Source organism: Lepidochelys kempii, chromosome 19 (genome assembly GCF_965140285.1).
Source record: "Lepidochelys kempii isolate rLepKem1 chromosome 19, rLepKem1.hap1, whole genome shotgun sequence".
NCBI lineage: Eukaryota > Metazoa > Chordata > Testudines > Cheloniidae > Lepidochelys > Lepidochelys kempii.
In genome coordinates this window covers 9,166,982-9,180,721 of record NC_136398.1, presented here as the reverse complement: position 1 = coordinate 9,180,721, position 13,740 = coordinate 9,166,982, and the positions used below count along the sequence as shown (strand labels likewise).

Here is a 13,740-nt window from a genome sequence, read left to right as displayed (position 1 = left end):
TACTCAAAAAAGGTGGAACTTTTAATAACTTTTTTTTTTTTACAGCGTAGGGTTTAAGACTATGTACATATATGCAGAATACTGTATCTGTAAGGATATACTCCAAGGATCTCTAGAAAGAGAGATTAACGTATAGCTGAATCCTCATGGTTTGTGCACCAAAAACTTTAGAAAAAAAAATCAACGCCCCCAAGGAATCAGAGCAGGGTGCTTGCTACAGCTGGCTTTGCTTAATTGGGGGACTGTTTATACAATCAGCGTATGGCAGATATACAGAACTTAAGAGTGCAACTCCTCCATTTGCAAGAGACTACCAAACAAGATGCAAGAATGCTTTTGCAGGAGAAAGGAGTACCAAGATTTTATAGTGGACATGAGGGAGCTGCGACGCTGACTCATCACATCACAGTACCCTTTATAAAACGCATTGTCTGTAAGTTACGAGTCATTCAGCTGTTTCCTAATACAATTACTCTCTCTCCCCGGAGGAAAAAAAAAATTTTTATTTTTACTTTGTACAATGTTAGGAGACTTATAAAAAGATGAATTCATTCCCCACGTAGTGTTTCAGAACCAAGTTACAAATCTATAAAACAGATTAGAATATTCCTCACAAGGCCACAAACACTGCAAACTATGTCTGTGTCGTCATTAAGTTTAATCTTTTAATTAGCATAATCCTTATATCGCCATTATTGATTTTCAAATCTAGAAGTACAGGAGATTAAGGAGCCGCATTTTTCTCTCAGCTTCTCAGGAGGTGTAGGTCTTGGAACGATCATCAAAATAGCATACAGGGGATTTTTTCCCCCCCCTTGGAAGAACATCCAGGTAAATATTGGTTTCACTTAATCCAATTCTGCCTCAGCCTACTAAGTGGCTCCACTAGGCAGATTGGTATGGAGACCAGACAGAGGAGTGCCCAGTAGGAGGCAGCCAGCATTAACCTATTATGCATCTGGTTCAATCCAACCTGCAATTTTCAATGCATGATCAAAAGCCAAGTGTTACCAGAGAACCTTTTTATGACTATCAGTGCGACTGAAGTCTTTAGATTTAGAGTCACAGTGAAGGGGGGGGAAAAAAAAAAAAAAAAAGTGAGAGGTCGGTTGTGAGATACAGACCTGCAATATTGCGGTGGTTTTTGGATCAGTAGCTTCTGGGTGAGGAGAGGTTAGAGATGAACACCCAGCTTGTTTTGACATTTTGGGCCATACTTTCAGTTCAGGCTTTTAAAGTGCAAAGCTACAAGTCTTTGGGTAAGTGTGCCAACTCTAATCTGAAAGCTAACAAAGTGTCAGACAACCCATTACTGATGGCTGACAACTATGGGGATTTATCGCAGACATTCACAAGGAAAATAAAACCGGTTACCTCTGATTTTAATACTGGTGTAGTTCTTTCCCTCCCAGTTTATCAAGAAGGTGAAATGCAAGAAGACAACTGCAGAACTAGAGCTGTTTTGGAAGCAAAGGATGAGTAACATTTGTGCTTATAATCGCAATTATATGTGCAGGTGTCTAGAAAAATATGTACACGCTAAAGAGTCTTTGGTGCTGGATAGTCATTTTCGGAAGACAGCATGCTCTGCTGAATACTCTTCCATCAGTATATTGCCATCTAAGACTGTACATGTTACTTTTGTATAGGATCCAGCAATGCAACTTCCATAATATATGTAAACTGTAACGGTTACTGAATAAATATATTCAAGAGCATCTCATTGTTTGTTTAGATAAAAAGCAAGGTTAAAAAAATATGTATTAAATGTCTAAAGCTTTGGTCTAACCAGTTGTTATTGCGGTAACAGCATCTGTAAGAATGGTGAAACCTCCCCTTTAAGAAATCCCTCCAGAACTTCACCCAGAAGGGTTTGCATTCAGCCCTTTTACTTTTAGTGGTTACTTTATTGCAAACGGTTCGGTGGAGGAGGAGTTCTTCAGAACCCAAACAGGTCATCTTTCTCTGCCGCATTTGAATCCATTTTGTCCCAGTCTACGGGAGAGAGGGTTTCTGCACTCTGGATATCTTGAGCAGTCAGGCCAGTGTCCAGGACGTGAGGGTTAGTTCTTGACTGAGCAAGTCTGAGAAGAAAGAAGGCGTTTATAGCCTCTATACTGCTATATGCAGCTTCATACTTCAAAATTCTTCCTACAGCTTGTAAAGAAATGCTCCTAAATAGGGAAAAAGCTGATCTTTGAAGCTCTTTGAAGTCTGATGCCTGCTTCTCAGAGTTTCACCTTAAAGACAGTCTACATTTGCAATGAGGGCTCCCTTTACAGTATAGGCCTGGCAAAACGTTGCCTTTTTCCTCCGAAGCTAGCACTGACTGGTACGTTGTAGCAGGGACCTTATCTCAGTTAAAAGAACGCACTGACCAAAGCAGCCTCACCAAAAGAAGTGTCTAAATTTTCACCATTCCAGGAATACCTGAGCAAGCAGCCAGTACATAATTTACTGCCATCCACAATCACTCCAACAGCTCACAGCAGCACTCCTGGTTCTCAGAAGCTGGTTCTAAAATTTTACTCTTAAGTAAAAAAGACAGTATTTTGAGGCTGTGTTCAGATCTGAAATGGTAGTGGTGGTCAGCCTGTAGGGTCATTATTAACAGGATCTTTCATCCCAGGGCACTGCAGAGGTTTATGAAAGTTAAAGCCCCACAGATTTGTAGTCCAATTACTAAATTCCATGTGTACAAGCCTAATACTTCAGTGCAAACTCTCTCATGCACAAAAGATATTTGGAGTTCATATAATGGATCTTAACAGACTATCAACTCAAGTTTGACCCCAAAAATATGTTTTTAAAACCACAACAAAAGCCAAACCCAAACCATAATGATGCTTTTAAAAGAAAGATCAACAGAAAAGTTCTCATGATTTGCTAAATTCCATTGGGAAAAGATTAATAAAGTTCTCCTGCTGCATTTGCGGCCCAACCATTGTGACAGGGATAGCCTGAAAGTGAAACTGACAATTCAATGTCCAAACTGCAGGGGCGGCAGGGGAGATAGTGACTAGTAAAATTTCTTTCTTAAAGTTCAGTTTTAAGTAGTCCAACACATTCTTTAGTAATATAGGTGAGGAAACTGGTTTGGAGTAGGATTTAAGTTGACAGCATCCCTTTAATGATTTAGGAATGGATTTGCAACTTCTCTTTCCACAATGAACAGTGGAGGTAAGGAAAGCGAGCCTTCCACCTTAAGTCCAGTGTACTCGCTTTTTTTGTGCTATAAGCTCAACTAACCTTAAACTACTGTAAGTATGGTTTAAATAGGTAGATATTAGGGATTTGCACTGTAATCAAGTTGGTTTTGTTACAACAATGCAAGGATTCTAACATAAAACCCCTTGGTTAGGTGATGAACTAGATCTGAGTTAGAGGGTCTTACTCCTTGACTACATGTTTGCAGTTCATCTGGGGAATGGCAGCGTAAACGCTATGTTAGTGTTACACTAACATGGGGGAGAAGCAAGTCAGTCATAAGTGCAAGAAGATCAGACCAAGATCACTCCTGCTAGCGCGGGAACTAGACACTGTCAGCTGAGCGAATAGCATATCCGTTCCAGGAAGAAGAGACACTATCACCATGCTATGTTTGGGGAATTAAATTCCCCATCACACACACACACCCTTATCTCCATCCTTAAAAGGTTAGTCAAATATTTTGACCATCAGCCAGCCTCAAAGTCTATCTTTCAATTAAGAGCTGAAGCACTGGCTGGGCTGCTCCCCCGGTCAGATCATTGGAGCAGATTAGATTAGAAGCATTATTAAAACTAGTCAGAGTGAAGACTCTTGGGTTGGTCCCTAGTGCCATAAACTTGTAAAGAGTTATTAGAATTACCTTGAAAATGCCTCCTCCAGCCCGTCATCCATTTCCTTTATTAAGAAAGGGAGAGAAAAAAGAAGAAGAGGTCGTTGCTAAGCTAGCATGCAAGTGTATTTAAACAGTTGGCTCAACTTTCCTTCGGGCCGTAGGTACAGCATCATCAAGTGCTTAGAGCAACACTGGGTATCCGGGTCTGAGCACTGCAGTTTTCTTTGCAAGGACCTAACAGATTGAGGGATGCTGTTCCACCACCAACCACATCCATTTCCAGCATCTCTCCCGTCTCTTCTCCCCCTCCCAGCCAGCAGCATTCCCCTCCCTGTACCAGTGCAATAGCCAACCTAAGACCTGATCCAAAGCCCAGTGGAATCGCCCTCCCTGCCCCCAAGCCTTCCAAAATTAAGCATCCACACGACCTGCACCCCCCAACCAAGTTAACTTCAGGTAGCAGAAAGCTGTGCAGTGCCAGGTACTGCTACTGCCTCACCCCTTTCCAAGGCCTCCTGATGGTTTTCTGCAGTGGATTTTGTTGGGAAAAAGAACAGGAGGACTTGTGGCACCTTAGAGACTAACCAATTTATTTGAGCCTAAGCTTTCGTGAGCTACAGCTCACTTCATCGGATGCATGCAGTGGAAAGATTTTATACACACAGAGAACATGAAACATTGGATGTTACCATCACTCATTACAGTCTGTATGATAACACCCATAGTTTCATGTTCTCTGTGTATATAAAATGTCCCCACTGTATTTTCCACTGAATGCATCTGATGAAGTGAGCTGTAGCTCATGAAAGCTTATGCTCAAATAAATGTTGGTCTCTAAGGTGCCACAAGTACTCTCTTTTTGTGGATACAGACTAACACGGCTGCTACTCTGAAATTTGTAGGGAAAGAGAGATGCCTTTTTATTTGTGTACTGCCTCTTTAAAATTTCTCACCACTGCTGCTAAGTCAAAATTCACTGCTGCAGGGAGGGACAGCCCAAGGCGATGCACAGTGTAAGCCCTCAAAACAAGCCTAATCCTTGCGCTGTCTCCTCTGTGCAGGGGTGAGTTTCACCCCGAGAGCAGCCACTTTGTTCCAAGTTCAGATGCTGAGACTCTGGCATGTGCTTCTCACAAGAGCCTATTTCTGTTCTCTCAACGCAACACAAAAAGGTTGTTCTGGCTGAAAGCATTGGTTTGCTCTTTGCATGCAGACACTTTCCCCAGCGCTGGAAACAAAAAGCGGATCACTCCTTAGATTTTAGGGTTGGCCAAGTCGACTGATTGCACTCACCATTTCAAGCTTACAGGGTGCAAAGTGCAGCAGATACAGTGGACCCAGCTCAGCAGGATGCTTTCGGCAAAGGACCTACTAAGCACATACTTCAGCTGGACCTTTGTGCCGAGAACATTATATTTAAAGAGCTACGGGGCAGTGTTTCTTGAGGAACTGCTGGTGTGCTTCTTTTTCAAATCTCTCCTCTTTGGAGGCTGCCCATGAAGGGTATTTGAATATTACTGAATGGGGGCTGAGGGGTTGTTTTAATTGAAAGATTAGGTTTGGGATGGCCTTTCAACGGGCAACTTGATTACATCCACTGGGGGTTTTAAGCTTTGGGGCTCTGATGACCTTGATGCTATTGAGAGTTATGCAAAAGAAGGAGGTTGGCTAAGATCCCTCCAGGACCTACGGTGATGTTGAAATTAACAGGTGATATTCTAATTTGGCCTGAAGGTCACAAAACTTGGGTTCAGACAGGCAGTCTCTGGAAGCAAAGCCCTTTGGCTAAAGAGGCCCCATCACTGCTCCACAATTCAGCAGATTTCATCTACTGCAGTGGGAGAGGAGGAGGTAGTTTGAGGTCGTGGGTCTCAGACTATTCAGGACTTGACAAGTCAAACAATAGATTCCATGGCGAGAGCACGGGTGTAACCCACACCAGCATGCACAGCAGCTACAGACTGGTGCTTCCATCTGAAAACTAGACATTTAGGTATGTGATAAAGCACATAAAGAAGTGCCCAAGCATCTGAAATGTGGGTTTGTGAAAGAAGTTTACAAGCTCTTCTGAAAATCCCAGGTCTTGGCAGTCAACAGGAGCCTAAGAAGGAATTAGGCATCCAAATCAAACTCCAGGCTCCCACTGAAAGCAAACTTGATTGGACCCCTTTGAAAATCCCAGCACGAATGGCTGAGTAGTCTGGAAGTTCTACACCCAATTGCTAAGGCTTTGGTTAAGAGGTGGGCCCAGAATGAAGACAACCCCCATTCCCAACGGAGGATGTTGGGACCAACAGAAAATGAAGCTTCACCTTCCCCCAGCATCCCTCTTCTCAGGAGAAAGAGCTTGCACCTCCAGTACGCTTACCCAGACTATGTTGTTGTTCTCAGATGAGAAGTTTGGACCCAACTCATCCATGCGTGGGGCGTTCACACTGACAGTCAGGGGAGATCTGGCAGCATCTTCGAAGTCCAGCAGGTTCCCTGTGGCAACTGCTGTGTTAACAGAGCAAAAAAAAAACACAACAAAAAAAAACCTGTTACCTAGAAGAGTTTTGCAGTTCTCCTTCCCTGCCCTCTCCACTCCAATAAGAGAAATATGTACACCTTCCTACTGGGCTATCCTGCCACCACTTATTCGCTTTATGTTAACAGGTAGGAGTCCTTCTCCAACCTCCCACATTGGGGCCAGGACATTGCTAAGCACTGTACAAACATCTGGGCAGGGACTGTAAAACCTGATGGGCCAAAGAGACAAGAGAGTGGGAAGGGAAAAAGAGGCACAGATGAGTTAAGTGACTTCCCTAGGGTCACACACAGCAGGGAACAGAACCCGGTCATTGGATTTCCCAGTCCAGAGCCTTGCCCAATGGGCTACACTGCCACCATGCTCTTGATCTATGCTACACTAGGAGTGCAGAACGATTACTGGGCTAAGCATTGGATCAAAGCCCTTCTGCAGAAAAAAAAGTCAGAAGCCTCATTTTCATGGCAAGACACCCTGGATTAGGTGGTGAAGCAGACTGGGAGACCTGCAGCGGCTTTGCTTAAGCATCCGTTTGAAAATGGAATTATTGAATTAAATATGAAGTGGGAATAGCCCAGCCTGCACTTTGTCCCCTAGGTTCTTTTGATATTAATGTTATTGCAGCCCATTCCCGCCTTCAGTCTAATACCACACAATGTCATTCAAGCTCACATTTGCATCATAGGACTATTGGTAACCAGGCAAAGAGTAGGTGGGTGTTTGGATTTTTTCCATCTTAAAGTGCCACATTAACTGAATGTTTGCTGCTCAAGTTAGTCAGTTTGCTAGCTGGCAAGTGCCATCATTTTATGTTTCAAAGTTAACACCTCATTGAGATGCATGGGGCAGTCCTCACCTCTCCAAGCTAAAGATTCAGGCTGCTTGCAGTCTCAGGGCTGGTCTACACCAGAGTTACGTCAGCTTAATTACATTGCTCAGGGCTGCAAAGAGTTTCATGCCCTCTGCAATGTAATTAAGCCAACCACAACAGTTTTGCCTTTTTCTTTGCCAGCTTGTATTCCTCATCACGTTCTAGCCTTCTTAACTTTCTGCCATCACTTAAACTTTTCCTCCTTCACTGCCTCCTGCACACTACCGGACCATCGCCATGTCTACTTCACAAGAAGTTTCCCTCCTTTCATTTGGCCACCCCCTCTTCTCCCTCCAGCCTCGCTGATGTGATCATGGTCCGTTTGGTTGTAGTCTTGCCTGCAAGCCTCCAACACTTCATTTTTTTGGTCCACAATTCATCTTTTGCCCATCCTCCCACCCCACTAGCCTTGTCACCCTGAAGTCCATTACAAGCAATGTAATCTGCTCTCCCGGAACGACTTCAGTCTCCCGTTTGTTAAATCTCATCTTGGCAGGAAGTGGCCACTCTATGTAACAAAATGCTCCTCCCTTTTTTACAAAGTATGTATTGGCAACAATCAGGCCATGGGCTCTGGCTAACAAAGACGTTCTCACCAGCTACATTTCTGGGTCCAAGGCATCGTACTTAACAACAACTGTTTTAGCCCTTGGGTTCTCCCATATGTCCACTGAGAGAGTTTCATTAATCAATCAGGCACTTAGCTGGACCTACTGATAAGCAAGGAACTGCTAGCTAGCTGGAATTTCTCCTCCTCTGTCATAACGCTAACCTATGGCACGTACTCGCATAAAACATTAAAGTTTTGGTCTCTACTCACTGCTATTGTCAGAGCTCACTCTTCCTTTGGATGTCCACTATCATAGCCTGTAATGTTCTGCTAGGATTGTTCTTACTCTATTCTTTTTTACTACTGATCCATGGTACTGAGCCACAAAGCAACTTGTAGCACTGGTCAACCTCCATAGATTTTGATCCCTTCTATTCGGTGTCTTGTACACAAGCAACGTGCACCCTCCTTCTCTTCAGCGTCTCAGCTACTTCTTCGTTTCCTGTTCATTGCTCCTACATTCAGGGAAGCCCGATGTAGTTCTTGGGCTCACTTTAGCTGTACATGCCCAGAATGTAGTAGCATTTACCTTTTCTCACAGCAATTGTGTGTCACTTCTGGGGGAGGGTGGGGGACGACGACACCCTAGCATTGTATTGATAGTCTCCCTGAAGTCAGACGCAGGGAGAGTATGCGATTGTAAAAGCTGCACTAAACTGGCTAGTCAGGTCTGACATTTCTTGGTTTGACCCCCTATTTTAGGTGGGCTGTCTGCCAGCCAGTGAGCAGCCCTACCTGCCTGGATCCCTCCACTTCAGCAGAGGGCATTTAGAGAAGAGGCTGCAGTAGAAGCCATGGCTGAGAATGGCTCTCTTCGTAGTGGTTGGCCAATAACAAATCTACACCACGGATACAAAAAGTTGTTTGTCCTGCACTAGTCTCCGCAGTTCTGCTGGGAGACTTGGTCAAATCCAGATGAAGACACCCAGTTGCTGCTCAGAGGTCTTTAGATCCCTGAAAGCTAACAGGGCGTTTTGTTCATCACTTACATGCTTTAAGGCAGGCAGGATCTTCTGAGTTTGGGCCACTTGCACCTTCTCCCTCAGAGAGGGACTTTTCCCGCTTTTCTTTCTCTGCAACAAGAAAGACTCCCTCATTGTCCGTAGGCACTGGATTTCCTGATGTGCATTTCACGAACGGAAACGTGATATGTCGTGACCATAAGAGCTGGTTGGGAACTTTCCCCATCGGGGCATTTTTCTGTCAAAGTATTCATTTTGCCAAAATTGAAGTTTTGCCACCAAAAGATTGATTTTCCAGCTGGGGGGGGGGCGGGAAGGGGAGGGGAGAGAAATGGGATTTACGGAGGCCTCCTGGACTGACTGCCTAGGAGACACAACTGCCAGCAAAAAAAAAAAAAAATGAAACTGACAAAAGCCTTGCAGGCAGAGAGCTTTGAGATTCCATTCTGGTTCTCCCAAAATGCAGTTTTTCCGGAAATTGCATTTGACTTTTTGGTCACAAATTAGGGCACAATTTTTCTTCCCTAGGGGGGATTTCCATTTTCAGCCAACTTTTGTGACTGCCTGCATCAAGGGCTTTGTGTACTTGGGACAAATGTTTTCCGAGTCACACCCTCAGGAGACACTTATGTTCCACTCACTTTCCAGAAGAGTCAGCACCACCCAAGACAATTGGGGCCAGTTCCTCCTCCTTCTCCACGCCCTACATGCCTCTCTGGTGGCATATAAGGGCAGTCTAGGAGATGCAAGTGGAAGGGACATGTGATTGAGGGTATTTCCCCAGTGCAGGAGATGCATAGGGCTGACACAAGTGGCCCTTTTTTTGTTTGGGGGGGGGGGGAGGGGGAAGAGACGAGGAGAGGGGAGAAATACTCTAACTTACATGCCAAGGGATGTACCAGCCCCTACACCTGCCTAGAATCCAGGTGGCACAGACCCACAGTCATCCCAGGTGCCCTTTCCCAGCAGCACAGCACAGATTCTGCCCCCGTAGGTTTGGTTTTCAGGAGGTGTGAGCACCCCAGCTTCATTACAGTGGGCACGGTGCTCAGCACCTATTGGGGGCGGGGAGTGGAGAAGAACAGCCCCAGCCCCTCAATATAAAATTCTCTCTTGCACGCTGGCATGGGGTGAAAGGGACACAGGTGTCAGGCGGACTTGGAAAGAACAGCTAGTTACTTTACAGCTTGTTAGGCACACTGTATTTCATGTGCCCACCTATGGTGAAAGCAACAGGCAGAGACAGGTTTACAAGGAGCAGGACTCAGTACGAGGTGTCAGCCGCGATTGCGGACACTAGACCCTGCCGTCAGAGTCACAAGAAACCTGCAGTTACGTTAGCAGCGCAGCCAGAACGGGCCTCAACGCCACCCCCGCCCCCGCTTTTTTTTTTCCAGTGCATACTTTGAAAGATCACTTGAAAGGATAATAAGCCCAAATTATTTCCTTGGCTATATTGCAAGACACGGAGAGCGACACACTCACCTTCCTTGGATGCTTGCCAGAACTCAAACGCGACTTTGAACGCTTGAGCTACAGTTAGGGTGACTGCCTGGGCCTGAAAGACAATGTTATACAGTGCATTCGTTGGCTGTTTCTCCCGTCCATTTCAATCATTTGGCGGTTCTGCTGATAGATGTGAACCTGGAGCTTCCTAGTACTCTGGTGCCAGGACACCTGCACCCCTTTAGAAAGGGTAATCAAATACGGATAGCAGCAAGGATTGTCTGCTCTCCACAGGACGCTGCTGCAGAGAGTTGGCTGCAGGCGTGTTACACCTAAGAAAACAATTATTTTCAGAAAGAAGGGAAGGTGTCACGCTGACCGCTCTGGAGGCTAAAGACCTCTCTAGCCTCAATGCACACAGAGCGGCTTGCATATTGGCCTCTCCCCTGTGCCTCAATCCCAACCAGGTGGGATGATTACTGTTAATCCTCCAAGATACGTGCATGCCCCACTCACTATAGTATCTGAGCGCCTCACCACACCTCTGCAAGGCAGGGCAGTGCTATTATCCCCATTGTACAGATGGGGAAAACTGAGGTACAGAGCAGCTAAGTGACTTGCACAAGGTCATGCAGGAAGCCGGTGGCAGAGCAAGGAATCAAACTTGGTTCTTTCAAATCCTGGATGAGTACCCTAAGCATGGGACACCCCTCCTCAATTTTCAGGGGCCATCTGACTGCCAAGAAAGGTGCCAGCGATGGCAGGTGTTGGTGGCTGGACCGAGTGCCCTCCACTCGTTTCAGTTAAGATGCTGAATAGCCAGGAATGACTTTCACTACAGATGTAGGGCTGGATTAGCAATGACAGCTTAGAGAGCTACTGTCCATCACCAATTCCCTCCCCTCCCCATTCGAGTTGGTTCTGAACCGAGGACCATCTCGAGTAACAGGATGCTGTAAGAAAAAGCATTAGATAGCGGGGGAATGAAAGCTGGTGCCCCCCACAATCAGTTTCAGCTCTTAATGACAGAATAAGGGCTGAATGTTAATGAGCCCAGAGAGATACAGGGGAGCTTTCAAAGGCACAAAAGGTAGCGTAGGCACCCAGCTCCCAGTGAAGTCAATGGGAGCCTCTATCTGGAGGGGACGGTTACACCCACTTGCACCAGCAGCAAGTTTGGCCCTCCAGGCCACACATTTTGTGTGCCACTGTAATTATGCGGGTTTCTAAACCAGCGTAGTAACGGTCCTCGCGTGGACTCACTTCTGTAGTTGAAAGAGTCTCAATGTAGCTTATTTCTCCTGAGTTTACAGAAGTGAGCTACGCTGCTGTAACTGCATCCACACCCACTCAATCCGTATGTTTCTAGACAGAGCCGTACAAAAAACCCCTGCTCAAACCAGCCCTTCGAGCTAACCAGCAAGGCTTACGAGTGTGGCGAGGAGCGACGTGGGATGCCAGGGTCATTAAAGAACAAGCTCATTGAAGATTTTACACACAGTGGCACATCACAAGGCAGAAGCAAGGACTTTTAAAGACAGCTGACGGGTGATAAGTTTGCGTTTAGAGTCGCATGCAAAATAAATCCAGCTTCCAAGACACGGAACTTCCCCCTCCTCCAGGCTTTGGGGAAAAAGCGGAATAAAAAGTTTAATTGAGAAATAAGTTCTAAGAGCCACGGGCTTTTGAAAAAGGGAAAAATAAAAACACACAAAACCCATCTCTGCCAATTAAACCTCACAAAAGTAGAGGATCTCATTTGAATGTCTGAGCTATTTACATCTGTGATGGAAGTGTGAATGCTTTATGGCAAAAAACTTAAATATGGTAATTAAGTATGAAACTCCCCACAGCTGTTTACAATTTAAGCTGTCACATCTGAATCAAGTTTAATAGACCCAGCTACCGTTGAGAATTGCCCATGAACTAAAAATATGGAGTAATTATATGCCAGAGCCGGGTAGCTATACATACCGAGCCCCGTCTTAGATGCCAAGCTCTGGTACTGCAGTATCAGTTTACCTGTTATCAGCATGGTGTTCACGCATTGTGTGTGCGTACAAAGATTCTGCTTGCTACCACAAAAGGCCTGGGAGAACTTTTTTATTTTGAGGAAGACGTACGGCGCTGATGTACCAAAGAGATAATTCTTTTAGCACTGGAGAGATTTAAATTTTAATTTGCAGAGTCTCTTCTTATCTTGGCAGCGCAAAGATGGGGCTGTGCTTTGCAGCCAGGAGAGAACTGGTGGCTTCCTTTATGTTCCCTGCTTCCCCAGAGGGAGGCCGGGGTGGGGGGCGGGCGGGGGGAGGAGAAAGGGACAGAATATTAACACTGCCATTCATGCCTGGAGCAGCAGGGAGGTGTTTGGAGCGGAGGTCTGGGCCATGTTGCTGGGGGCAAATTTGGTCTCTTCTCTGCCCCAACCTGACTGAAAGGGGCTTGCTGCAGGGGCAATGCCAAGTCGCTGAGATGAAGAAACCTTCCCACCCCCCACGCCATGATGTGAGAACAGTCGTTGCTGCAGCCTCCGTTTAGATTATGCTCCCGATTTGGGGGAAAAGATGGGAATGGCAGAAATAAGGGCATGAAGCAGGCAGGGTGTAGTTTAGATCTACAGCTCCCTGCCTAGATCACATCAATGCAGAAGGAACTGTGTCCCCCACACTCCCTGTGAGTTCCAGTGTGCAGGGGACGAGCACCCCCAGCCCTGCAGGCTTCCAGCCCCTGCAAGCCACAACAACTGCATGGGTTCCTCCTCAGAAAGGGGCTTCTGCAGCTCTGTGTCTGGGGGAGGGGTATGCATCGGTCTGGTCCCCGCATCCTACTAGAGCGGGCAGAGGAGGACACCCCCCCGTTTCCTAGCACACACACACTAAGCCCAGCCCCCCCTTGACTCATCCACATCTCCACCGCAAGGTCTCTCTGGCTCATCAGTCCCTGCCTCCCCATTGTGAGAGTGGAGGAGATCTAATCACTCTCTACACCCACTCACAGCTTATGCCCAGTGACCCATTTCTCTCCCTTGCCAACTCTTAAGTGCTGGGCCTTAGCCCATGCTGTCCCAGCTCAGAAGAGCTCTCCCGGTTATGCGATACATTGAGCCAAGGGGAGGGGTGAGCAGAGAAACCAAAACAAACAAAAAAAAACCTATCCGCTCCGCTCAGAACAAAAGCTGGTGGCTATTTCCCAGCTCTGGCTATTCTCCTTAGTATGTGTTACGATCTTGTGTTCCATGCTGTGCGTCAGTTACAGTGCAATGGTGCTAAATCTGCCATCAAGTACAGTAACAAAGGTATCACAGGCTTCAATAGAGAAAGAGAGCGCGAGCTCTTAAAACAGTGAGCCACAAAGCAGGGGGGAAAGTTGAGGTGAAGCAGGAGTGGGGTCTCACAAACGCCTTGTACTGCCCGGCCACTCTCCTTTTTAAAATGCTTTCCCATCCACGGCAGAGTCCAGTATTCCGGATGCAATGGTAGCATCACCAAACACAGCTACAGT

General features: G+C 46.1%; 1 protein-coding gene across 2 annotated transcripts in view; it reads right to left on the bottom strand.

Annotated features, from left to right (window-relative positions):
• Positions 1 to 13,740, bottom strand: part of LDLRAP1 (low density lipoprotein receptor adaptor protein 1) — a 36,636-nt gene continuing 22,896 nt past the window's right edge. Inside the window, exons 5-9 of one of the 2 annotated variants that reach the window (XM_073317876.2) lie at positions 10,279 to 10,351; positions 8,821 to 8,904; positions 6,192 to 6,319; positions 3,851 to 3,885; positions 1 to 2,084 (exon numbers count right to left, since the gene is read on the bottom strand). In XM_073317876.2, the coding sequence (XP_073173977.1) occupies positions 1,940 to 2,084; positions 3,851 to 3,885; positions 6,192 to 6,319; positions 8,821 to 8,904; positions 10,279 to 10,351 (465 nt within the window). In that variant the 3' untranslated portion in view covers positions 1 to 1,939. The remainder of the gene's footprint in view (positions 2,085 to 3,850; positions 3,886 to 6,191; positions 6,320 to 8,820; positions 8,905 to 10,278; positions 10,352 to 13,740) is intronic. The other variant, XM_073317878.2, reaches the window with a different exon arrangement.